The sequence below is a fragment of the Seriola lalandi genome, unplaced genomic scaffold, assembly GCF_002814215.2.
Source record: "Seriola lalandi dorsalis isolate HSWRI2012SDOR001 ecotype SW California unplaced genomic scaffold, Sedor1 jcf7180002054660, whole genome shotgun sequence".
NCBI lineage: Eukaryota > Metazoa > Chordata > Actinopteri > Carangiformes > Carangidae > Seriola > Seriola lalandi.
In genome coordinates this window covers 960,478-986,743 of record NW_019525213.1, presented here as the reverse complement: position 1 = coordinate 986,743, position 26,266 = coordinate 960,478, and the positions used below count along the sequence as shown (strand labels likewise).

At 38.0% G+C, this 26,266-nt stretch overlaps 4 protein-coding genes across 5 annotated transcripts in view; 2 read left to right on the top strand and 2 right to left on the bottom strand.

Annotated features, from left to right (window-relative positions):
* LOC111665895 (sodium-dependent multivitamin transporter-like) overlaps positions 1 to 3,802 on the top strand; it is an 8,602-nt gene extending 4,800 nt beyond the window's left edge. Inside the window, exons 8-15 of the mRNA XM_087177889.1 lie at positions 161 to 302; positions 939 to 1,051; positions 1,158 to 1,228; positions 1,306 to 1,392; positions 2,310 to 2,485; positions 2,567 to 2,673; positions 2,780 to 2,901; positions 3,086 to 3,802. Coding sequence (XP_087034015.1) covers positions 161 to 302; positions 939 to 1,051; positions 1,158 to 1,228; positions 1,306 to 1,392; positions 2,310 to 2,485; positions 2,567 to 2,673; positions 2,780 to 2,901; positions 3,086 to 3,223 — 956 coding nt within the window. The 3' untranslated portion in view covers positions 3,224 to 3,802. The remainder of the gene's footprint in view (positions 1 to 160; positions 303 to 938; positions 1,052 to 1,157; positions 1,229 to 1,305; positions 1,393 to 2,309; positions 2,486 to 2,566; positions 2,674 to 2,779; positions 2,902 to 3,085) is intronic.
* A 147-nt stretch (positions 3,803 to 3,949) lies between these two features.
* adgrf3a (adhesion G protein-coupled receptor F3a) lies at positions 3,950 to 16,592 on the top strand. Its single transcript, XM_023420994.2, is given in 19 exon segments — positions 3,950 to 6,195; positions 7,278 to 7,332; positions 7,414 to 7,426; positions 7,540 to 7,668; positions 7,773 to 7,925; positions 8,002 to 8,108; positions 8,225 to 8,283; positions 8,383 to 8,507; positions 9,555 to 9,770; positions 9,993 to 10,232; positions 10,343 to 10,464; positions 10,466 to 10,487; positions 11,352 to 11,466; positions 11,697 to 11,766; positions 11,947 to 12,126; positions 12,841 to 14,172; positions 14,256 to 14,297; positions 15,712 to 15,747; positions 15,837 to 16,592. Coding segments are annotated over 18 exon segments (3,066 nt in total). The 5' UTR covers positions 3,950 to 6,195; positions 7,278 to 7,284; the 3' UTR covers positions 15,894 to 16,592.
* ankrd66 (ankyrin repeat domain 66) lies at positions 16,274 to 17,772 on the bottom strand. The gene is made up of 3 exons (XM_023421018.2): positions 17,634 to 17,772; positions 16,608 to 16,836; positions 16,274 to 16,412 (listed from the first exon to the last, which is right to left on the bottom strand). The coding sequence occupies exons 1-3, from the start codon at positions 17,770 to 17,772 to the stop codon at positions 16,274 to 16,276; spliced, it is 507 nt and encodes a 168-aa protein (XP_023276786.2).
* Positions 17,773 to 18,519: 747 nt separating this feature from the next.
* On the bottom strand, positions 18,520 to 26,239 carry tdrd6b (tudor domain containing 6b). 2 transcript variants are annotated; one of them, XM_087177906.1, is made up of 4 exons: positions 25,997 to 26,239; positions 19,071 to 24,196; positions 18,877 to 18,956; positions 18,520 to 18,694 (listed from the first exon to the last, which is right to left on the bottom strand). In XM_087177906.1, the coding sequence occupies exons 2-3, from the start codon at positions 24,169 to 24,171 to the stop codon at positions 18,904 to 18,906; spliced, it is 5,154 nt and encodes a 1,717-aa protein (XP_087034032.1). In that variant the 5' UTR covers positions 24,172 to 24,196; positions 25,997 to 26,239; the 3' UTR covers positions 18,520 to 18,694; positions 18,877 to 18,903. The 2 variants fall into 2 exon arrangements, with proteins under 2 accessions (XP_087034032.1, XP_087034033.1); XM_087177907.1 differs by having other exon boundaries at positions 18,877 to 18,953.
* Between the last annotated feature and the right edge of the window lie 27 nt (positions 26,240 to 26,266).

Here is a 26,266-nt window from a genome sequence, read left to right as displayed (position 1 = left end):
ATATAAAAAAAGCCTCCAGGACATGCAGACCTAACAGCAAATCTACAGCACCGCGAGTATTTGCATATTTCCTTTAAATTCCTCCAGGCACAATAGGCTCATTATGCAAGTGTGGTATGCTGTTAGCGGTTGTCAGATTTGTATTTCATTTGGGGTGACTAATGCACCTTTGCAAACCAAACTGAAGGTTCCCGGGAAATGTATTTTCGACAGATGGTGATATACTTTGTGATGGATATGCTGCAGGATCTTCCAGGACTGCCTGGACTGTTTGTGGCTTGTTTATTCAGTGCAGCTCTCAGGTATGGAACGCTCCCCTGTCTCAGTCTATTTTTTATTTAATTTTTTTCCCCTAATTCAACTGAACATGAACCCTGTCAGTCAAACCACAACCACGGCGTCCACAAGTGAGGCTTGCACATGCGGTGTATCTCACCGTCAGTCAACTTATCGATAGCGCTGACTCTTCTTTGTACAATGATCTATTTACTGGTCAAAACACCTTAGGGAACTCTTCACATTTCAGGTGTTGACCCTTGACCCCGATGAAGTCATAGAGGTCAGTGATATGGTTTGACCCTAAATAAAAGGTTTGTTATTCAGAATTCTATTAAAACACATTTTGTCACTGAATATTTTGAGACTCACTTTTAAAAACAATTTTTACATGTGTTTAACTTTATTAGACACACCTAGCAGAAACCAATGCAGCCTAAAACAACAGCACCACAGACTACAGCCTCCAAAATGATCATACAGTGGATTCAACACTTTAACAGTTTAAAAAAAAACCAAACTTCATAACTTTCATGAACTGCCAACTCAGTGTATAATCCATCATAAATCTTCAACTCTCAAATACTGTGTTGATTTAGTAGTTAGTTGAGAAGATGAATAATGATTTTAATTCATTGATTGTTACTTAATGTATTGTGCAGCACCATCTCCTCCGCCTTCAACTCTTTGGCCACTGTGACAATGGAGGACCTCATCAAACCGCATTTTCCCGCCATGACAGAGGCCAGAGCGACCCTGCTGTCCAAAGCTTTAGGTGAGCTCTCTGAAGCTTTATGTTTGGGGAAAGCAGCATTACACAGAGCTGCGTGATAAACGACGTGTTTGTTCAAATGTTTTGTGTCTTGTGTCTCCTCAATAAGCTATGTCCTACGGGCTGCTGTGTCTGGCCATGGCCTACCTCACTCACCTAATGGGTGATTCGGTTCTGCAGGTAAGCTCACAGGTTGTGTGATCAAATAATAACCAACATAAATCTGCACTGATTATAATATTATGTTTGAACTCCAGGTGGCTTTGAAAATCTTCGGGATGGTTGGTGGTCCTGTCCTCGGCCTGTTTTCCCTCGGCATGTTCTTCCCCTGGGCCAACTCCACTGTAAGTTGGACGACATCATGAGATCTGTCAGGACAATGAAAAGTATAATCCTATATTACTGAGATGCTTACTTTGGTCAAAATGATAATGATATAAATTATTACCTTCTCAATAATTTAATCATAAAATGGAATCAAAACACCTAATAACAATTCCATATAACAAACCATGGCCAATACTTCTTACAGCAGTGTGTCAATGTCTACTTGAGATCCCTCACCACAAGTTATGGGCTGGGTTCATACATGGATCCAAATGTTAAAAAGTCCGTCTCTTTGCTGCTTCTGCAAAATTGTTCATTGAAATCATGTAATACAGCGATGACTGTAACTTGCCCTGCAGTCCTGTATCTGCGTTCGAGCTGCTGCCTGTGCCAGAGTCGTGTGGGTAGAAATAACAAGTAGGAGTGGCAGCTAGCAGCCCTCACAAAAATGTGTAGTGAGGGTCAGTTCATTTAAATGTTTCCATCCACCTGTTTTTATGCACATTGGAGTTATTGGGGTAAATTTCTGGAAAAAAAGTTAAATTAAGTAAACATTGCAGTTTTTTTTAGAGCAGAATTGGTGGAAAAAATTGATGTGTGGACAAATGCAAAATGCCACAAGGGTCGATGGCAACAAACTTACTGAACATGTCACGAAGTACATGAATGAATATAATTTAAACATCCATTGAAGAGATGAAAACATCCGATCTGTGTGGCCCAAACAGGAGACTGTAGTGTTCCTCAAATGAACATAAACAAACATAAATGCCATATTTCCATCACGTTCCATGTCATTTTTGTCCATTTGAGGTTCGGCTGGTGCATTTTTAATTACATCATCTGGCTGTGCTCTCTTCTTCTCCAGTGGTTTCATAACATCTGGCTAGAACCACCGGTTGTTTTAGTTTACATTTTCGTCTGTTGTTTCCAGGGCGCAGTGGCAGGTCTGGGTGCCGGTCTGGCTGTGTCTTTCTGGGTTGGCATCGGCAGCATCCTCACTCGTAGCAACACCGGCACGAGACCGCCTGTACCTGACTGCAGGGTCATGCTGCTGTCAGACAACACAACTGCTGCCATTCACACTGCACTCAGCAATGTCACTATGAGGTATAAATCACACAGAACCGTCTGTTTCGTTTTTACTGTGTTACTCATTTCACGAGTTAATCATGTCTCCTTGTTCTTTAGCCGACCGTCTGGACTGAAGAGGTTTTATTCATTGTCTTACATGTGGTACAGTGCATTTAACTGCTTCACAGTCATTTTAATCGGCCTGATCATCAGCTTTCTCACAGGTAGGCAAGTTCTTACATGTACACATGCAGACACATGAAGAACCTTTCTTTACAATCAGATTTAGTCCAACTGTAAAATGTTTAAATGTATATGTTTTCTATTTAGGCCCTATGAAAGAGGAGGATGTGACACCAGGCACAGTCTACCCCTTGTTGGGCAAACTGCTTCATTTTCTGCCTGAACGCCTCAAAAAGAAGCTCTGTTGTGTGACTCCTCTGGGACAGACAGTAAGTGACATGATGGACACTTCAATATTTCCTACCATAAACTTATCTGCAGTGGTCTGCATGAAAAGACCACCACAGAAAGATTATATCACTCTTGTGTTGAAGTCCCGGTTATGAATAGTTGATGCAATTAGTTATTTAATATGTCTGTCTTTGTTTTGTTTTTTTTAAATTATTGTTACAGCTCTCATCTCAGCCTCCACAACACAAAGAAAGGAATGGGTCGGCCTTCCAACAAGAGGACGGACCGTCACAGGAAGAGACGGAGAGCTTTCTTCCTGATTTTCACACACCTTTTGTGGAGCGTGAAACAGCTGTGTGACATCGCAGTCTCTTATGTCAGGATGGAAAACGGTTAAAACGCCTTTAGACAAAACACTTGGACAAAGAATATACTTGTCTACTGTTGACTTTGCTTTGTGATGAAGGCTGTAATTCAAGTTCGCCCTGTTAAATGCTGCAGCGAGGTCAAAGCTAAACACTGGAGGTTCTTTTTTTAAATCTGGTAGCATCTTCATGTCTTCTAGAAAACACAAGTACAGCTGAGCCTGTAAGTTTTACAGATAGTCACATGTTTGATTTATATACAGTTTCTGTCAACTTCCGGTACATGATCACTGATTCACATTCAGTCTGGTCCTTGCATGTAAGAAATACTGCACTACACTGCTATCTGTGTCCACTGAGCAACTGAAAAGGTTTCATACTGATATTTATCTCTGTATATACTTGACTATTGTTTAGTGCTGCTGCAGCTGTATGAATGGTCCTGTGTCATACCGATGTGAGAGGACAGTGCATCACTTTTTAAGGTCGTATGACTGAATTTTGGCTGTAATGCAGCTGAAACAGAAAAAAAACCCTTTTCTAAAAAGGATTAAAGATTTTGTAGTTAACTCTTTTCAATGTTTGGTCCTCTTGTTTTTCTACAATTGGAAAATAAACAGAATTGTCATAGTTTGATTTAAAAAGTTAAAACTACTAATAGGATCTTTAGTTAAGATTTTTATTTATTTTGTAAAACTACAGTTTCCAAGATCAAGAATGAACAACGATCTTTCTTGCACAACAAATTAATATTAATTAATGTTTTGTAAATGTCACATGTAAATACAGCACCTTATTAAGATATATGTGCATAAAAAGACATTTATTTGCATTTGCTTATTTAGTATTTGCTATAAGAGCTAAATGATGAAATGATGATGACTGGGTCAGCTGGTTTTACTTCAACTCAATATTACATTTGTGACTGTTCTGGTTACATCAGTAGTTTTAGAGCAAAGTTACTCAAAGTAACTTCCATGAACCTGAAATAAGTATCTCATTCACGTTTGATAAAGTTTGATAAGTTTCCTACAGTGTGCATAAATTTGGACTTCTATCTGCTGCATATTAACTAAACAGATCTGTTCCTCAGAGTTTTGCACTCCAGGTTTATTAATAGTCCGGCTTCACAAAGCTCCTCTGTACTCTGCTCGCATCAGAGTCCTAAACTCAGGGGTTGTATGATCATTCAAGTTTATAATCACAACATAAAAGTCTGTAATTACAGACCATATAAATGTCTTTGTGCACTGTTGTTTTGCCTTTGCATGTGTTTCTGTAGGTGTCAGTACTTCGTGTGACCCGACGTTTACACACACCATTAAGAAAGAACTATACACTACCAGTCTAGATACTCGCATCTAAAATACACCATTAACTGTAGTTATAACTTCATACTGACTTCTCTATGGTGAGGCAAGTTATAAGTTGAGTCCTGAAAAATAAATGTTTATTATTACTCTAATGAAAAATGTTTTCAAAGGCAACCCACATGAAATCCCCTTATTTAAATAATCAAATATTCTTGAATATGCTTCTGTTGTTTAGTCCAGCAGGAAATTTGCATCAGTGTAGTGTAGATATGTTGAGTTTTTCTCTCAGGAAGCTTGACCATCATCCTACAGGACTTACTCATGTTCTGTAGCTGCAACATACAGCAAACATCCAGGACCTAAACTTTCATCCTTATTTCTGCAGAGGTGCTTTCCTTCATGTTTGAGCTTATCAAAAGAAATGTTAGCTGGAATTAGCAGCTCTGGGAGGTTGCACTTCGACATAACGAGGCTATATCAATTTCTTTGCAGTCTATCCAGTAGTTGTTGAGACATATCACCCAAACCCGAAAAATGGCAACCTCATGGTGGCGCTAGAGGAAAAGTCGTTTAGGCTTCGTCCTCTGGGAACCATGAATCTGTAAAATGGTTTGTGCCTATCTTTCTAATGCCTGTTGAGCTATTTCACGTGATAAGTGATAAAACATTTACCTGCTGCTTTTGCTGGAGGAAAAGTCAGACTATCACCAGTCATTAGGGTTCATCCTCCAGGAACCATGAATCTTTGTACTAAATTTCATGTTAATCCATCAAATAGTTGTTTAGATATTTCAGTCTGGCTCCAGAGTGTTGCTAAAAATAATAAGCAGAAATTAATTTTAGTATTAAATGTTCATACAAAGGGTATAAAAGCAACATTCGTCCTTCTTTGTACTCTTCAGCTTAAATTCCAACATATATTTACAATCATTTATTCGAGACCACATGAAAAGAGGAACTTGAACGTTGTCCTGTACGTCTGTCTGTTTCTGATTAAGCAGTAAGCAGCTGAATTACATTACTTGTCTTAAGTGATAGAAATCGAGTCCAGCTGTCGTCACAAGTCACTGATATGAAAATTAAAGTCAAATTGCAATTCTCTTCTCACTCTGTCTCCTGTAAACATCATGAAATTTGACCTTTCTGAAGGTCAGGGCTGAAAGTGTGTTACGCCAAAGCTGCCATAACAAATCTCAGATACACTGGATAACAGTCATCCAGTGCAGTTTAGTCCTTTCACTGAATGTACCAACCAAATACAGCCGAGGCTTTGGTTCTGCACAGTTTCATACGTGTATTTTCAAAATGGAAACATGGATTTAGACCTTGTTGCGCCTTTGTTTTTATAGCCTAAGCCACTCCTAAACAGTTTTCTAACACAAACAGCATGTATTCTCCATTTTTGAAAGTCAAATTAGTCATACATAAGAGCCATTTAAATTTTGCATGTGTGCAGTAACTCAACCAGCTACTGATTGTCATATAACTACTCTAGTGTCCCGGAAACTGACTTTGACCTGGTGGTTTTTTTCCTTTTAAGCAGCTGCAGCAACAGCTCCATCAGTGTGCTGCTCACATTAGTGGACACGCAGACGAGTCCTACCATCGTGAGACGCTGCTGTGATGATTCACTGATACAAATCGAGCAAAACAGGTTAGCTGCTCTTTCTATGTTTTTCTATATTATCTTTCATCAATGTATATCTAGTGTTTTCCTACAAAATATGTGTATTATGAAATGTCATGCTATCCCTTAGAATGAAAAACGCAGCATTGGAAAGTAGTTCGTAACAACTGATGTTCCAGCTGTTTTAAAGAGTAGCAAGTTTCACTGTCACAACAAACCTTTTTGTAACGTTTGGTAATGTACTCATGAACTACTCTGAATGCCATATTCCTTTTTGTGTTTTTCGATTTTTCATCTCAGGAATTCAGTGCAGTCATATGATAACTGTAATCTAACAGGCCACTTAATCTGATATGATCAGGATAGCTGTCAATAGAAGTAAATCATTTTAATTTCAATTCTTGAAACTGAAAAATACAGTAACTATCTGCATTTGTGTACCACAATTTATTCAAGGTGCACATACAATTTGTGCCAACATGCTCACAATATATACAAAAAGTATATAAACATTGGATGGTTTATAAAACACTACAATGTTTTTGTAAGCAGATATAAGTGTTTATTTATTATGTGGGCACCCATAAGTGGAGGCTGCTGTATAAACAGATATTATGTGACAGATGTAAATACACAGTAAAATAATTGTCAATACTCAGTGAAAAAAAAGTTGCAAGTGCTGACAAATACTGTATATCAACACTTATATCCTCATATCCGCATAAAACTACACTATCATTAGGACCAGGGGTGCTGCTCTCTGTGGTTGTTTTAAGGTTGAGTTTTTCCCTTCGAGGGTGAGTCCTCTTCTCGTTATGTTTTGTTTGTTGAGTTAAGCGGCGCCCATTTTGCCCCGTTCCCCTCCTTTAGTTAGCTACCCTCTGACCTTGTTTGGCTTTTGTTTACTATTAACCCTCTTAGTCCTACTGTATGTATTTTCTTTGAAGCAATTTCGGCCACCTTTACCTTTACCTTACTATCAACCCTCTTGACTGCATAATAAATTTGCTTAACCAACTACACCTGGGTTTGTGTTGCTTCCCTTTTTCAGCTAGCTGGGTCATGATATTTTCCAATTCAAATGACCTTATGTTATTTATTATTTGCAGAACCAGGATGTGGCCCTTTATATTTTTGTGTATCATGGGACTAAACATCCATCAGGTTAGTCGGTAACATAGGACTACACCTTACAGATTAAAATTTAAAGCATTAAATCTAATGATTTTCTCTTCACTTTTACAGGCTACTGGAAAAGGTAAAATGATTTGACTGATATGACTGTCTACATGAGCATATTGTTTTTAGTGTAACAGTGAGCTGAGAGCACATATAGTGTCTTTTGATGTCTGTCTGTTTGACATGTTTCAGACAACTCAACACAAATGCATTATGCCAAACTGACAATAGAGAAAACGTCAATCGACAATATAACTCAGATACTGAAATCTTTCATGGCTAACGAAAACCTGCAAGTTGTTGACCCTCAAATGACAACAAGTAAACAATTTTTCTAATATTTCAAATACTGTATGATTATAATATGATCTGATTGATCCCAGTAAGTAAAACAAGTAAAACTATTGTGCTCTTTTTCTAACCAGCCTGTCGGAATGTCTCGGCCGACAAAGAGTGCACATGCGAGAAAGGCCACAGATGGAGTGATAAAGTTTGTCAATCTGATAAGAAATGTTGTGGCAACGACAAATGTACCTTCTCCCAAAACTCAGCTCACATGTGTGTTTCAAACACCACAGGTATTTTTAGTAATTTTGTTTGTGAGTGCACCAAGCATATAAGTGTCCCAAAAACTGACATCTTTTTTCTTCCCAGTTACTATGACAGGATCTGTCACTATGAACGGAACGTTTTATCAAGATTGTCTGGCAGAAGAAACCACTGACACGTTTAAGAATTGTACTAGCAACTTGTTAGAAGAGGTAAAAACAAGTATTCATGAATAAACATCTCATTACTTAATTTTACTTGATTTTCATTTTCCAGCAATATACTGATTTGTGAAAAGTTATTAAGTGAATGAGTTGGTGACTTTCAGATGAAAAAAGTGTACAGCACTTTGAAGGGATTTGATGTCTTAAAAATTATCAAATACAGGTATTTGATTTTCTTACAAATAAAATAATTGCTATTATATTTACTGGGGTCTGTTTTCAATATGTGACTGAAATCAACCTTTTTTTTCCCTCACTTAAGCATCGGAAGCATCATCGTAGATTTTGAAATGACCATTGTTTTGGGCATCGAGCCACAAGATCTGATTACGAAATCACAAAGCCTGGCCGGTTTTCTGTCAGCCTCCCTAAATCTGGAAACGACAGGTAATTATATTTTACAGAGAGTGAGATGCACCTGTTAGAATTTATTTTAAACCTGGTTAAATCTAGTCTTAAACACATAATTCTCTTTAATAATTTTTTTAATCTAATTTTAGTCTTCCTCAGTACAATGTTGACAATGTTGATCGGGGCACCACCAGCAGGCCAGATTTTTTAATTATCCACTGAAATATTTTAGCATATTCTACATGGATTGGTAAAAAATTTGGTAAAATCATTTAAGTTTCTCACAGGATGAATCATAATATCTTTGGTGAAGTCCTGATTTTTATTCTTGTGCCACCATCAGATCAAAACTTGAATTGCTCCAATACTTTTACAATAAGTTGTATGTGCTTTAGTGCAAATATTTGTGCAGAAAAATAAATTACACCAGAAGTGCACTTTCCTCATATTCCCAAACAAAGAGGGATAGTGATGTATGGTATATATTATTATATATAGAAATATACAGCAGTGAAGTACACTTTAACAAAATAAAGTAAGTAAATTAATTATTGAACTGATAAAAAAAATTGATCAATATTTGTAATTAGCATGTTTATTATTAATTTTTTGATTGTGTCAAAAGGTTCAATAAACACCTCATGTCTAAAGATTTTGAAGGGTTAGGGTTAGAGTTGAATTTCTATAAAGACAAGAAGTCCTTAAAGTGCTATGGATGAAATCATATTTCACTGATGAAGATTGATGAAGGTTTGAGATTTCGGCATCTGAAGCTTAAGCTGCTGTTCTAATACAACATAGAAGGAAATAACATTTCTTTTGTGGTTCCCACAGCCTTGGAAAATAACATCTAAAAGCTTCAACAGAAATTATGTTGGTCACTCTCATGGTCACTCCTGGTAATTCATAGACCTATAAAACAACACGTTACCATTGAGTTTCTATAATGACTTCTTTCTATGCTTTGGGGAGCACAAATTTAAGTGAATTTATAGACTTTGGCTCACAGACGGACACGCATCATACCTTCTGGATGTTGCTCATTTATGTTTTTTATACTGATTCATCTCTTATTTCTCACAGGTGTTGTCCATTTAGAGATGCCAGAGAACCCTGTGGAGTACAACTCCAAGCACCAGCTCACATGCAAATCAGCGTCATTGCTGAACAACCAGCCAGTGTGGCAGCTGAAAAACCATGAAAAAATCAATGTCATAAATAATGGCACAGAATCAGAGGTGAAATCAGAGGCACGCCAAACCAGCCTCACTCTCAAAAACATAACAGACATCTGGGCAGGTACGCTTGTTTCAGCGACTGTATACTTACCAACCTAAGAAAATGTGCAACAGACAAAACTCAGGTTACCATTACGTTAAAAAAATATCTTTAACAGCCATATACTATTACCCTTTTAAGGATGTGATATGATAACTATAATTGTATGGCATGACTCAGGTTAAAACATGAGTCTAACTCATAAACACATTGACTTTAATCCCTTTTTATGTTTTTCCTTAGGAGAGTACAGATGTACCTATCATCAAAGTTCAGGATCGTGCACCGTGGCTCACCGTGCCACTGCTGTACTGAGTGTTTCCCTCCTGCCAAACATTGTCATCACCACGGTTCCAGAATTTCCATTCTGTGTAAAAAAGGATTATGTGCAAGTAAAAGCCACATGTGAGATAACGAAAAGCGATGAACCTTACGATGTGACATGGGAAAAGAATAACGATGCTAGCATAACTTCAAAAGGACGTCGCAGTAAGTATATTTTCTTGTGTTCATATCCGTTGCCCATTCGTGTAATAAATCCTTGAGCAAACCTGTTATTGAAAATACATGACATGCATATGTGGTCATTGCAGATTCTTCTGAAGGAACTTTTGTTTATGAAGCTGAGACATTTGTTGCCTGCAAGGCATCAAACCAGATTCCACAAGTAACGTGCAAATTTCGGAACAGGCGCAATCAAACGAGAGATGCTTCGGGTTAAAATCCATATCATAAGCGGTATGTTTTCACATTAGTTCAAACATTGTCAGAAGAGAATGGCTTTGTCCAACATCACTCAATAATACAGATATTGTTTAGAAATATTGATTATGTTACAGTTTTTGCAATTTTATTTGGGTGTCCAACTTCTCAGTGTGAATTTTATGTTCTATAAATTGCTCTCAAATAATCCCACAATGGAATTAAAATGAAATATAACATAACTTTTAGCTAAAAATCCCACAGTGCTTGTTTTTAATAAGTTCATGATTCATAAGTAACTGAAATCTCACTTTACTTTCGTGTTGGCTTCACTTTTCATTACAACACCTTTTAAAGGGAGTGTTACTTTCTCCTGCTACAATATATCTTTACACAGAAAACAGTTCTTTGCTGCTATAGTGTTTAAAATCTCATTTACTGAACCTTTAAAACAGCTATATATAATGTATATGTTTCAAAACTATAGACTATACTCATCGAGCACTTTATTGGGAAAACCATACAAATGGGTGGTTCCTCCTTTTGCCGTCTAAACAGTCTCAGTTCTTCACGGCATGGTGTCCACAAGATGTTGGAACCATTTCTTTGAGATAATTTCTGCAGATACGATGTCAGAACATGTTTTTAAAGGTCATGAATGAACCTATCCCCATGAAGCGGGGAACCACTGATGTAGGGCATATTGTTCTAGCGGCGAGTGTAGTGGTTTCCAACACAGCAAAAATTTGTGTGATATATTAAATATTTTATGCCTCAGTGATCTTCACATACTTCATTACAGAGTAACTTCTTCCTATCCTAGAGTTAACTTTACACAAATTGTTTTCGCTTACAGTAAGAAATGATTAATCAAGCCCGTACTTTTCTTCTTCAAAACAGATCATGATAAATTCTGTGAAGCTCAAGGTGATTGGAAAGTTACCAAAGCTGGATTTACAGCAGTGTTACAATGCAAGGATGCAGTTGGACAAAGACGAAGGGAATGCAATAAAAAGTAAGGCTGCAACTAATCATTATTTCTATTAGTAAATAATTGGACAATTATTTTTCAAATTGATCCATTAGACTTTTGGTATATTGTCCAATAATAATAAAACCAATGCCTAACACAAATGCTTGTTTTGTCTAAAATTTAAACTGAGCTGAAACGAATGAAGTTTGGGCATTTCTTCTTCTTTTTTTGTTTTTGAAAATTCAATTTCTGTTGATTAATTAACTTTTCAGCGCTACATGGAGAGAGGAAGAATCAGAGTGTGTGAACCCGGAAGTGAATAGTGTGTTCCAAAGTGCAACTGTAAGTCTAATTTTCATAAATGAAGTTGAAATTAAGTTAAAAACATGATATTACAGAAACATATTACAGGGCAGAGAGATTATATTTTTTACAGACAGAATGATCAAGTTTTTATTTGATTAAATCCTTGGTGGTTGCTGAGAATGAATCATCACCCATAAACCATCATTGTTGTTACAGATTGTTAACATTGGACTCGGCTCAGTAGAAGAAAATGCTGCAATAGTATTTTCCCGCCTCGACAACATCACTAATAGAACAAACACTATCAACACTTTCGCCAATATGAAAACATCAGTTGATGTACTCATGACCTTGAGTGAAAAGCTAACCAACATAGACAATAAATCAACGGTTGATGTAAGTATTACAGAATCTTTGATTATCTTTATTGAATGTTATTATTGGGGTTAAACTGAAAAGGGAATTACCAGTACTTACATTTTTCATTTTAAAGCTAACCCTTAAGATTTTCATGATACTATTTATGGTAGATATTTGTTCTGCAATCGCCATTCAGTCTATCTACATTAAACAATGTCAGCTATATAGTAGTGTTCATTGTTAATGGTGGAGTTTACCATTCCCATGCTGGGTTCAAATTGCCTTCATGTGCACAAGGGATTCACAGGAAACTAGGCATGTTCTGTGCATCAGCATAAAATGATCTTTTATCTGTAAACAGCCTCACTGTTTACTCTTCACTTGCTTTGCACACTGACAGACCTGCTTTAAGTTATTTATAATGCGAATCAAATATTTCCTGTTACTGCTGTTTCACATTAAAAGTGCTAATATGGTGAATAACATGGCGGCTTTTATCATAGGCCACAGGAAATGCAATGTATTTGCTGCCACTAACCACAGGTGTTAAGAATCACAAGCTTCCAATAATGGTTGTTTTGTGTAAATTCAGTATAAATACTGTCAGATAGTATATATAGTATATTTCCCAGGTACCTTTGGAACTCATCTTATTCTTTTCTTTTTAATACAAGGAGAAAGGCTTTTTCTAACTATTAGCAGACATGTACTTAAATCAACTGCGATTAAAACAAGCTTCTTTCTTTTCAGGACCTTCTGGACTCATCCAGCAATTTGCTGGACAAGTCTCTTGAAAACTCTTGGACAGGAAAAAACAACAAAGGCAATTCTTCAGTGGCAGAGACGTATCTGAGTTCTGTTGAACAATTAATTGAGATTACAGATATAACAGGCAGCAGCAAAAAAAAAAATATAGAGGTAGACAAGTGCAAGAAGGAACAGGGATTGAAATGTAGAAACACTGTGTTCAACGTAACAGTCGATCTTGGTGGTTCAGCCAATGGCAGTGTAAAAACAGCTGGATTCCAACAACTGCAGAATTATTTGCCCCACAAAGATGAGAAGACTGAGATCAACAGCATTGTTGTGTCAGCAACTGTTGAAAACATAATACAGAATGAAGTTACGGTTGAAATTAACTTCACATTGATCAGGCAGAGGCGTCGCCATGTTAGGATGCAGTGTGTCTCGTGGGACAACACCAACAGACAGTGGTCAGATGAGGGATGCGAATGGCAGGGTTCTGATAAGGAGGGAGTCTGCATTTGCAAACATTTGTCCTCATTTGCTATTTTAATGTCTAAGGAGCCGTTGGAGATTCCTGGGATTAATGAGATAACCTTGGTCGGGCTGTCTGTATCTGTCATGTCTCTAATTATTAGTCTTGCGATACAAGTGATCGTCTGGAATGGTGTAGTTAAATCAAACGCTTTATATTTACGCCACATTGCCCACGTAAACATTTCTCTATGTTTGCTAGTTGGAGATTGCTGTTTTTTAGCATCTTATAAACCGGAAGCTCTTTCAGAAATTTGGTGTAAGACTGTTGTGGTGTTGAAGCATTTCTGTTACTTGTCCATGTTCTTTTGGATGTTGTGTCTGAGCTGCACGCTTCTTCATCAAACAGTTTTCATGTTTCACAAGGTGAGCAAGAAAAACTACCTGAAGTTCTCGTTAATCCTGGGCTATGCATGCCCTTTTCTTATTGTTACTATCACATTTCTTACCAACAACGGTGCTAAAGGCAAATACTTCTCCACTGAGACCTGTTGGCTGGTTTATATCGGACTTTTAAATGGGTCCATCCATACATTTCTCATTCCAATTGGTATAATTATTTTCATCAATGTGTTCGCCATGCTGGTGGTAATCATGAAGCTTTTGGATCAATCTCCGAACAGAGCAATATGTAATGATAAAGAAAAAACAGCCGCCAAAACTGTCATGAGGACAGTTATTCTTCTGACTCCAATCTTCGGTGTCACTTGGATTTTTGGATTTGGTGTAATGCTGCTTGATCTCTCATCTGGATACATAGCGCTTGCAGTCAATTATGCCTTCACCCTAATGAACGCATTCCAGGTACGGTCAATATAATCTTCAATTAATTATTTGAATCAGTAAAGGTATTTCTTGCTCAGTAACCTCTGTCATTTCATTCGCAGGGGCTTTTCATTTTGTTGACCACATGCCTGGGGGACAAACTGGTAATACAGTTTTAAAATGCCAACCTAAAGTATTATGTCGATACATGCATTTGGATTAATTATGTTGTTTCATACTCTATTACTTTGTAGTAGTCCAGTAGAAAATATTTAGAATATTTAAAGCAGGCTTTTTTCTAGACTCACCTTTTTACAATTACATCAAAATTCAGAAATTGAGTGATTCACTGAATTTTGTAATTGAAAGTCTATTGTATCTCTGACTAGGACTTGAAAAAAACTGATTCATGATATTTATTTAAATGAGCCAATAACATTTCTTAAAATCTGAGATCGCCTTTTCTTAGTAAAGATGTACATCTGTGCTAAATATTATGTGTAGGAAGTGGTTCCTCGCTGTTAATGGTTCAGTTATGATGTAAAAAAAAAAAAAAGAAATCAAGCTATTACAAAATTAAAGAAAAAGGTTATTTTAAGTTAAAAAGTACTGTGAAATGAGTAATTATAGTTGATATGCAGAGCTGCTGCAGTTTGGGACACAGGACGGGTAGCTGGGGACAGGCGGGAATAGACTGATAAAAGACAGTGTGTTTTATTCAGTGTATCCCTGCCTGGCGGCTAAGCTAACACTAGCTAACAGCTGTCTGCAGATATCAGGCTGATGTCTTGTCAACATAAACGGTGCTGAGAGGGAGCAGACTTTCAGTTTCTGCCAAGTCTGTGCTTATAAAATGATCGTTATAGAGGATGTCTGTACTTAATTGAAGCTTCTGCAACTGACTGTCCATATGTAACTGTGGGGTGCATAATACATGACAACAAAACATGCATAATAATGACAATCTTGTAAGTGGAGCAGGTTTTTAAATTCTTGCTCAACTGTTTTGTACATGTAGGCATTACAAAAATATAGATACTTTATATTGGTTTTGCATTTGCCAAGGAAAACAAATCGTTGCACCAGCACCAAGCTTGTTGTTTCACCCTATTTTTCTAGTCTTTATGCTAAGCTAAGCTAATCAGCTAACCAGCTGAGCTTAGCTGCTAGCTTCAGCTTCATATTTAATGAACACATATGCGAGTCGTATCGATCTTCTCATCTAACTCTTGGTGAGAAGGCAAATAAGTGTATTTCCCAAATCACTGAACTATTCCTTTAAAAGTTTATTTACAGGGTGAAAAATGCTAAACATTTCCTCCTAGTTTAGATTGAAGACATTTTGGGGGAATTGTGGTCAGTTTTAAAACATCTCCAAATGTTTGGGAAAGAATATTATTTTTTTCCGTCACTATCAGGCATTTACATCAAAATCTGGATGTGTATCCATATTACAACATATCATCACAAGTTTGATTTTCTTCTACTTTTTTCAAAAATGTTTACTGTGTAATAAGAAATGTTATCAACAACTAATAGTACAACATCATTAAAAATGTTTTAATCCAATTTTGACAGATCCGTGACACACTGCTGAGTCATTTCAAGAAAACTGTAAGTGCACTACGACTAGTTTTACTCATATGTAAAACACCACAGTGACTGTTTATTCATTTTATTCATCCTTCCCCTTTGCTTGGCAGGTGAGAGCATCCATCAGTGACACCTCCACAAAGTTAGACTCCATACGGAAGAAGTGAAAATTGTCTGTGTTGTATGTGTACTCAAATCACAACAAACTACATTGTGCACATAAAACCACAAATAATAGCATACTAAGCTACATTTACTCTTTGATGTGACTATACTATACTATTTTAGTTTTGTTGTTTATTTTGGTTTATTGCCTGTGATACAAGTTTAAATCCACTGTATGATACTGTAATGTTTGTTAATTTCCAAGCTGCATCTTTTGTTGCTTTATAATACCCAGATATTAATATCAGATGTGATTTAAGCAATACTGTATATTACTTAATTTTTTATTGCACTGGAAATCCACAGCAAAACTCTACCTGAGAGGCTACATGGATGTAACTCTTGTTTACACTAGTATAATGTTGTGTAAGGTGAGTTAAGCCTACACCTGAATGTTGCTTTGAGAGGTCCTGTTTTCTTCCTTTTCTTTGCCCTGTTCTGCCCACTCCTCATCTGTGTCCTCCATTAAAATCCCTTTTTGGGTTGCCATCTTGCGTAAGGACTGGCACTCAATCTCTGCTCTGCAACATACAAAAAACAATTTACTCACTTAACTGATGTTTAAAGTTATTACTACATACATTTACTGGTCTGTGTGTTTGAAAGAAACCCTTTGTAATTAAAAGAAAAGTTCAATAAAAGTTTGACATAAGTGTGAAAATCAAGGAAGCGTGATTCACAGAATAAAATAACAAAATCTAGGCATCATTTCATACTTCTTAAGGAATTGAACGCAGTCCTGGTGTCCATATATTTCGGCTATCCGCGCTGGTTTGTCTCCACAGCAGTCCTCCTTGTCTACAGGAGCATGGAGGGAGTGGAGCAGCCGCAGCACGGCCAGCTGACCAGACTCTGCAGCAAAGTGGGCAGGAGTCCATCCGTGCTCCGTCCTCAGACACGGCCTAGCTCCATGCTCAATCAGGATCCTGACCGTTTCTGTATGTCCTGTGGAAAAGGCATCACAGTGTGATCTGACACATGCATTTAATAACCTTGTGATATTTATAATCTAGTCTGTTAAGAACACATTCTTATTCACTGTGATAGAAAATACAACTAAAACAAAATAGAAGGAATAAGAATATCCCTGGGGAGGAAGCAACAATAATGAAACAAAAAGGGCAGTATGATTAGTTACCCAAACGTAAACAAAGTGGTATTCAAGTTGAAACAATTAATCTATTAAAAAATTTAAAGGCAACATTTTTGATAACTGTTTTTGTCATTTATCAAGCAAAAACAGCTGTTCTTTTTCATTGCAAATGCAATATCTTTGGATTTTGTCTTGTTGGTAGACAAAACTAAAATATAGCCTGTCTGTTGTACAAGATTTGGTCACAATTAAATTAACATTCTTTTGTTTTTGGTGGTGCTGGCAAAACCTAAAAATGAAAACCCAGGAAGTCACTACAAATATTAAAACTGGGAAGTTGTCTCAAAAGTCTGATAGCTGATAGCCAAAACCATGTTAATCACTTTTTAATTATTTATTCTAAAATTTAAAACCTGTTTTACCCACGTCTGAAGAATAACTGACATCACAAAAGACATAATTTGATGGAGCTAACCACAATAAATGTCAGACAAAATCCCTAAAGGAGGAAGATATGTGAAACTGACCAAGGTGTTTTGAAGATCCTTTGACGGCTGTAAACAGCAGTAGCCTATTTGAAGGGTGACAGGTGTAACTTGAAACTAACGGTGTGCAGGTGTGTGGTAAATTTCTATTGATCCACAACTACCTTTAGCCGCTGCCCAGTGAAGAGGTGTCTTGTAGCTCCAGTCGATGTCTCTCTGGTTGGGATTGCATTTATTTTGTCTCAGAATCTCCTCAACTTGGTCAAAATCGCCTGCTGCTGCAGCTTGGTGCAACTCGGTCATTTCGTTAGAAAGGTTGCCTAGCAACAGTTGACCAACGCAACATGGCACCAAGTCCTTCCCAGAACCTGGAAACGGTAATGCTGCCACCTGCTGTAGCTCGAGATAAAAACCTGGGTTTGTCTGTTGTAAGTACAAGAAACACTTAGAATGAACTTAACGAGCAAATAGGCTTAGAAAAAAAAAAACGTATTTCATACGGTGGAGAGAGAATGAGGTTAGGTTTTAAAAGGTTTGCGAGAATTAAAGGTAGGTAACCATTAGCATAGACCGAGTGTATCGTAATTTAGCAACGTCGTAAAAATCTACATCCCCTCTCTTAAAAATGAACAGCTGTGTCCCCATGAAAATATCACTCAGTCTTAAAAGTCTTTAAAGATTTGTCAAACTAAATAATGTATATATAAAATCAGATGAAATTATGTATACAGTACTAGTCAAAAGTTGAATGGAGAAGGGAAAGTGTGTCCAAACTTTTGACTGGTACTGCATATGTATATATAAAATCTGAAATATATATGTTATTGCAAACACTCAGTGAAGACACTTTTTTCTCTTAAGTTGGTACTTTAGTGCATTCCTAAGAGTAAATAACCACATTTGATCACTTTCATCTCAACCTGAATTAACAAAAGTGACTTTATGTTAGCATAGTTAATGCTGAAGGGTGAAAGCCTGTTATTCCCTTCTAGCATAGCCTGGAAAACAGCTTGTTCATATGTGTAAAATCCATTTAAAAATTTCACTCCCTTATTTATCCATTCAAGTGTGTTTATTGAAAAATTGACTACATGCCAAGTTCCATTTCATTCAGTAGAATAAGACTAAAAGTTCACAAACAAGACAGAAATATTTTGTCAGGTCACACCACTCAAGAATGCTCTATCAAAACTGGGTTCCCCTCAAGCATTTGTTGGGTTGGGAGCTGAAAGAAAACACAAAGAGTAGATCAAATTGTGGCTGCATGAAATTACATGTCTTAATAATAATTCAACCATCAGTTGTTTGCCAATGTTAAAAAAATCACAGGATAATCCTCATGACATTTATTAAATTTACCACTGTCTTTGTTGGATGAGAAAAACAAGTTAAAAAGTCAAATCCTACCATTAATTTGATGGCCTTTTCATTATTTTAAACCCCAACACTCTCTCTCACATCCACGGTCCTGGTTTCATCCTGGTCTACTAAAAGGTGAAAGATGAAATGGCATTAAATAAACCATTGGATATGATATTTATTGAAAACCTAATAAATCGAAACAGGAATATTTTAATTTATATAAAGTATAGTCTCCTGACCTGATTCCATTTCTGCCATGGCATGATCTGTGTCCAGTTCTTTCCAGTATTTCTCCATCAGTGTATTCACAACCACTCCCTCACACTCAACTTCCACCGCATACTGAGAAACTGCAAACTCTGAATGATCCTCGATGTTGAACACTGTCACTCTGAGTGGTTTATTAACCAGGAGATTGAAGAAGTCGTCATAAACTTGGTCATCCCAGGTGCCCTTTAACTCATCAAATCCATTCAATGAGCATAAAAAGGCCTGAGGAGCCTTATCCAGCAGACCCTGAGGCAGGGCTCTCACATTGTTAATGTCAACGTCAGCTTCGTTTCCATAGTCAATAAACAGAACTTGAAGGGTATCGTCAGTTCTCTTAATTACCTGAGATCGATACCACTGATTGTCACTGAAAAAAAGAGCAAGGCATGGACTTCCAGGACCAAGAGTCTCTGGGAACATCATGTTCTTCTGTGCCTGTCCTGCTTCCTGAGCAAGCATTGACAGTTTACTGAGATCTTCAGTGTTCGCATATTGACACCAGAAGAAACCGGGTCCCACAATACAAGAGGCATATACACTCTCCGTCTGGCTTTTAGATATTTTTGGTTTCTTGTACACGGAAGCATTTGCATTTCCTTCGGAAACATTAAGGTGCATTTTGTTGGATGCACTTTGACCACCCTGGAGTGAGTTTTCTGTTTGAGGGCTTTCTTTCATAACATGTTTTGTGGCTACAGGTTTCCAATATTTCTGCATTGCTTTATTTACAAGCACATTTTCACACTCAATTTGCACTGCATATTGAGGAATTGCAATTTCTGAATGATCCTCCATGTCGAACACCGTCACTCTGAGTGGTTTATCAACCAGTAGATTGTAGAAGTCGTCATAAACTTGGTCATCCCAGGTGCCCTTGGATTCCTCGAATCCATTCAATGAGCATAAAAAGGCCTGAGGAGCATTATCCAGCAGACCCTGAGGCAGTTCTCTCACATTGTTAATGTCAACATCAGATTCGTTTCCATAGTCAATAAACAGAACATGAAGGGTATCATCAGTTCTCTTAATTACCTGAGATCGATACCACCGATTGTCACTGGAAAAAAGAGCAAGGCATGGACTTCCAGGACCAAGAGTCTCTGGGAACATCATGTTCTTCTGTGCCTGTCCTGCTTCCTGAGCAAGCATTGATAGTTTGCTGAGATCCTCAGTGTTGGCGTATTGACACCAGAAGAAACTGGGTTCCACAATACAAGAGGCATATACACTCTCCGTCTGGTTTTTAGATATTTTTGGTTTCTTGTACAAGGAAGTATTTGTATTTCCTTTGGACACATTAATGTTTGTCATGTTGAACTCAGTTTGACCACCCTGGAGTGAGTTTTCCATTTGACGGCTTTTAGTCATAACATGTGCTGTGGCTACAGGTTTCCAATATTTCTGCATTGCGTTATTTACAAGTATATTTTCACACTCAATTTGAACTGCATATTGAGGAACTGTGATTTCTGAATGATCCTCCATGTCGAACACCGTCACTCTGAGTGGTTTATCAACCAGTAGATTGTAGAAGTCGTCATAAACTTGGTCATCCCAGGTGCCCTTGGATTCATCGAATCCATTCAATGAGCATAAAAAGGCCTGAGGAGCCTTATCCAGCAGACCCTGAGGCAGTTCTCTCACATTGTTGATGTCAACGTCAGCTTCATTTCCATAGTCAATAAACAGAACATGAAGGGTATCGTCAGTTCTCTTAATTGCCTGAGATCGATACCACCGATTGTCACTGGAAAAAAGAGCAAGGCATGGACTTCCAGGACCAAGAGTCTCTGTGAACATCATGTTCTTCTGTGCCTGTCCTGCTTCCTGAGCAAGCATTGACACCATGTTCAGGTTTTCAGTATTGTTGTACTGACACCAAAAGTAATGTGGTCCAACAATGCAGGATGCGTATACTTCCTCTGTCTTGTCTTGAGAAATGTTAGGCCTCTTGTACATGCAGATATTCACATTTCCCTCAGAGCACAGAGGAAGGGAAAGTTGTGTTATTTGTGAGTCACTGTGACCACCTTGTATGAAAGTCTGAGCCAACACAGTCTCTTTTTCCTCAAGAATGACATCCAAAGTCGGTTGTCTTCCTTCATCCAAAGTTTTTCCATGTTCAATCTCTGGTGTAGAGACATTGGATATAGATTGTGAACTCGTTGTTAGCTCATCTCTAGCACACATTCCATCACTGCTTTGGACTTTATTTTGCTCCGTTAACTTTGTTAATACTGACATTTTCAAGAGCTCTTGTGTTAAACAGTCTTCATTTGGCACACCAGCCCATTCTGAGCTGTTAGAGAGCTGCTGGTCAGTCTGCTGAATGAAAGTAGTTACCTTTTGTTGCACCATCTTTGATATTCTCTCTCTGATTTTCACATTTACATTCAGGGATCCATCAAACAATTCAACAATTAGCTTCCCTTTTGCCCCTTTTTCTACCACTGAAATGGTAAAACTATGACCAATGGCTTTATCTGCAAACCACTGGTTAACTTCCTGTGGCACTTCTCCTGGGACATCAGACATACCAAGTGGAACCGCCTGCACAAGAATTGACCTGGCAAGACCTCCTTCAGTGGGAAAGGGGCGAATATCAGATTCATTCACTACAAGTGTATCACCATAGTCCACGAAGTGCACTTTAAGTTTAGGGGACATTTCTACTATTTGACCTCTGTGCCACTGATTATCAGTGTACCTAACAAAGCAAATGCTATTGAGTCCAAGTGGGTGATCTGGGTACTGTGGTTGGGCAATTAGTTGTTTCACATTTTCTATCACTTTGTCGAACAAATGAGAATTTCGGTCCAGTTGGCAGTAGAAGTGACCAACATTCTCTGAAGAGGTTACCCACACTTTTTCTTTTCCACCCACTTCAATATTGTGCGAGGAGTAATTGTATGCATCTGATGGGACTTGTGGAGGAATTTGCATGTGAGCTTCAGTCTGTGCACATTTCTGAGCCAGAAGCTTGCATGCACTGTCAGATGGTGTTTCAATATCTACCATGTTAAGCAGCAGACCTTCTTCATCGGGCGTTATAGCTTTTACAACGCATTTCAACCCAGTGCCTGATGTAGCACCTGAATCCACAAACTTCTGAAACTCTGCTAATGCAGCATCAGCCGAAGTGACAGCAGTAGGATAAGTGGATTTCTTCAGATTGAACAGACAACACTGAAAAGCCTGCGCATTTAGCCGTAAGAAAGCTGGATCAATGTGGCGCACTTCTTGCAGAGGGACCTTTCGAATTTGACCATAGTCTATGAATCTCACATCTACAACAGGAGAGTGGTGACTTGCAATGATCTTTGCTCTGTACCACATGTTATTGTCTGGATTACGGGCGACACAGATGGACTCAACAAGGGATTGAGGGTGGGCAGCTGCATAGTGGTTTTGCAGGTCTTGCATAAGAAGGCTAAGGGAGTCACCATTTTCTGTTGATTGGCACCAAAACTTCTGAAGACTTTCAATGCAAGATACTTTCACATTGATACCACTCCCCACAGTAAACACATCATCATCACAAGCATGGTGCACCTCAGAGGGGAAACCTGTTGATGGATGTTCTAAAGGCTCTTTGAGATGAATAGCATCAGCGCCAGAAGTGGATCCATCATCCATACTGCCATTGACTTCTAGGTTTTTGGTGCTTGGCAAAGATCGCTCTTGTAAATCATCAACATTTACATTGACTTTGTTCTGTAAATCCATACATTGTTTGTCTCCAAGTGAACTGAGAAATGATGAGGGAATGGATTCTTTCAGGACATTAGAATCGTCTTCAGTGTTAGAGGGTGGGAAAAGTCCTGCCATCTCTAAAAAACAATAGTTTATGCACGCAGAATTAGCTGCATAGAGTGTGACATCATAGACATCTTGACGTGCCTGTATATTGTGGTGGTCAAACCTGGCTACGACTGTCTGGTTCAGGAGCAGTGATTTTAAGTGATCAGTCTGGTCCATAGTCCAGCCTGTGTCCTTACCCTGTAGTCCATCAAGAGAACAGAGATAGGTGACAACTGGCATTCTCAGGAATTTCCCATACAGTGGTCTGATGTCTCCAACTGGCACCAATTCAGTTTTTCCTTCGTCCACATGCACGACTTCAACAGCACCATCATCGATCGTAATGTTTTGCTTTAGTAACGAGCGATGCCATCTGCCGCTCATGCCTTTAGCAGCACATGGATCTCCGCAGGTCTGTGGCTGCACCTCTCCAAAATCGGAGCCCTCTTCATAGTACTGGTGGATCTGTTCTGATAATATCTTCAATACCTTGGAAAATATATGAAGTTTGCAAAAAATGTTCTGTGGATCAGTTACCTCTGTTACATTAACGGTTTCAAAGGAGTCAATTAACAGTTCTGGGAAAAAGTATTGTTCGTGCTTCTCAAGTTGGCAACTAACATTCGAATTCTGTTCCTGGGCCTCAGGAGCCTCTCCTTTGGGTAAATGTAGACATTTCAGTACCAGGCATTTAAACTCATCCCCTGGGATCTTCTTTGCAACTCCAAACTTACACATTTGCTTGGAAATAAACGCTATATCAAGGAGAATAGTCCTGTCTGGCATCAGTACATGTTGAACCAGTCCCTTAAACTTATGGCCAGGGAGAGACTTCAAAAATTTTGTGGCTTCTTCTGGCACGTTATTCTCAGGGGAGAGGACATTTGCAAGTATACAAGATTCAATTTCGGGAGGAAAGAGAAAACTGTCACTCTGGGCCCATGCTAAAGTTTCACTTGTGGTGACATGGGGCTGTCCTTGGTCAATTAGAAACACATCATAAGTTTCACTTTGAATGGATACAATGCGAGCTCTGTGCCAGGTGTCACTGACATAGACCAGACAAAGGTCCCCTGGTTTTCCTTCTGATCCATAAAACTTCCTTTCAGGAATCTGAATTTTCTCTCTCATCTGCTCATAAATATGTTTCCGTCCATCATCCACGTTAACCCATAATTCCACAAGACCACAACTGGGGTTTAGGTTTACCCTCGTGATGAGAACAGTTACCTCTGATCCTGGTGTTGGAAGCCCAGGAATCGAACACATTGTGAAGCTCAGAACTCAAACATACCTGCAAAATGGAACAAAAAAAGGAATTAATGTTGTAGAAAAATTGTCATTTGAATTGTATTAAAAGAACCTTAAAAAATTAGACTGCCATTATCAAGAATTTCCAGTCCAGTAGCCAGCTGCTTCATAACAAAATGGCTGCCATATGATGACTAATAATGTCACTAGATCTGTACTGATATACCATCATCCCTGTGGTATTGCTATTAGCCTCCATTACCTTTGAAATGCAATGTTATCGCTGTACTATTCAGATAATTGTACAATTTGACAGTCTTGTAAAATGACCTCTGTTAATGTGGAGACAGAATACCAGTAACATACATATACATACAAAAGGAATTAATTCCCTTGAGACAGGCATATCTGAAAACGAATTATTTTGAATTTTGCAAACAAAAATTCATAGCTGTACCTGGCGAAATGTGTTATTGTATCAGATTTAAATAAAACTCAGTGCATCCACAGTTGTTTGTTCAGACTGGCTGTAGCCTGCAGAAAGGATGGACCATAAACATCAAGATACACTCAATCTGACCCTAAACTTCCTTAAAGTGGCACAATTTGAAGTAGTACTGTATGGCATGAGTAAACTTATTGAGTCTTAAATAGACACTACTAGCAGGCCTGTAGGCTAATGGTAATACTCCAAAAACACATTGTTTTTAATCGCATTAAATCAGTTCAATCACAATGGACAGTTTTCACATAGTTGAAGTAGAGACGCTCCAACATTATGCCGCCATTTAAAGTGATTTTGGTTATTATGGAAAACCTTTGTCAAAGAGTTAAGCATTTGTTTTTCTGAAAGATAAATTCCTGGTGACATCACAAATTCCCACAGGCTCCATTAACTGTTTTTGTGTCGGCATTCTGGCCTCTTTATATCTAAATCCTGATAAGGTGACCACAACTGTATAACTAATATAACTGAACAAACAGGCCTGAAAAATCACTTCTGGTGTATCAGTAAGAAACTAGGAGAAACCTGATGAATCATGTGAACATGTCAAACACAGGAAACCTGCCACTGCAAAGAGGAACACACACAAGTAGACTGATAAAGACTTGGCAGCATGTTTGCTCATAAATACCACAAACCAAGACTTGAGACAGAGCTGAGCCAACGGCTGAGGCCTCAACATAAACCAAATATTATGAGATTCACTAAACTGGCATTTGGTGCCATCCACTGTCCGCCTGCTGAACATGCCAACATTTATAAACAGACATGAACCAGAATTCTAACTCAATTTACGTGCAACATGTGAGATAAAAACACATGTATCTACACAAGTGTTTGCAAATCTTTAAAACTACACAAAGTCAACTCATGGCCCCTAATGGAAGGTTGCATATTTCTTTAACATGTGAGTGCTTCATTTTGTAAAACTTTGAGATGTAAAACTGAAGCAAAAATGCCTGTCCAAAAAATTAGTTAGTAAAGTTAATAGTTTTTGTTCCAATTTGCTAATTTGTTTGCCATTTCCTGATCAGGCCCACCTGGTCTACACAACTCATCGTATCCAAGGATTTGGTTTGGAGAATTATATTTTAATAATATAAAATAATCTTGAGATTCAGTTCATGTCATATCATATTAGCAGAGACTGTTCAGTGTAGTTGCAAATCCAGAAATGCAATGAAACAAAAATATCCCACTGCCATTGATTTAAGCTGAACACTTTTCAGGTGCGCTGCAGGACAACATCTCCATCTTTAACCTGATCAGCTCAAATCAGCTTGACACAACCTGCAGACTGAGTCATCACGAATCATTACAGGTTTTGTCTTTCCTCACCGTGTTTGGTGCAGGCGGCACATCTCATGTTCCTCTCGTTGAATTTAAATGTAGTTGAATGGCCGCAGCTGGGGGCGGGCACTCAACTGGGTTTTTAAAGGCTTTGATTACGCGCAACTTCCTCTGTGCGGCCGAACAAACACATGCAAAACACCAAGCAGACTGTGTTTGATGGTTTATATCAATTTCTATAGGATAAACTCCAAACGTTGCTCGTTGAAATTTACACCATGATACTTTCTTTAAAAAAAAAAACAAAAAAACAAAAAA

What these genes read in the sequence shown, in the direction of transcription:
- ankrd66 (XM_023421018.2), bottom strand. Translation starts at nt 17,772, where the DNA reads ATGACCGAGTTGCACCAAGCTGCAGCAGCAGGCGATTTTGACCAAGTT. An exon ending in TCACTGGGCAGCGGCTAAAG is followed by an intron (nt 16,837 to 17,633) that starts GTAGTTGTGGAT and finishes CCTTTTCCACAG; the next exon opens with GACATACAGAAACGGTCAGG. An exon ending in TGCGTTCAATTCCTTAAGAA is followed by an intron (nt 16,413 to 16,607) that starts GTATGAAATGAT and finishes TGTATGTTGCAG; the next exon opens with AGCAGAGATTGAGTGCCAGT.
- tdrd6b (XM_087177906.1), bottom strand. Translation starts at nt 24,171, where the DNA reads ATGTGTTCGATTCCTGGGCTTCCAACACCAGGATCAGAGGTAACTGTT. An exon ending in CATGGCAGAAATGGAATCAG is followed by an intron (nt 18,957 to 19,070) that starts GTCAGGAGACTA and finishes TTCACCTTTTAG; the next exon opens with TAGACCAGGATGAAACCAGG.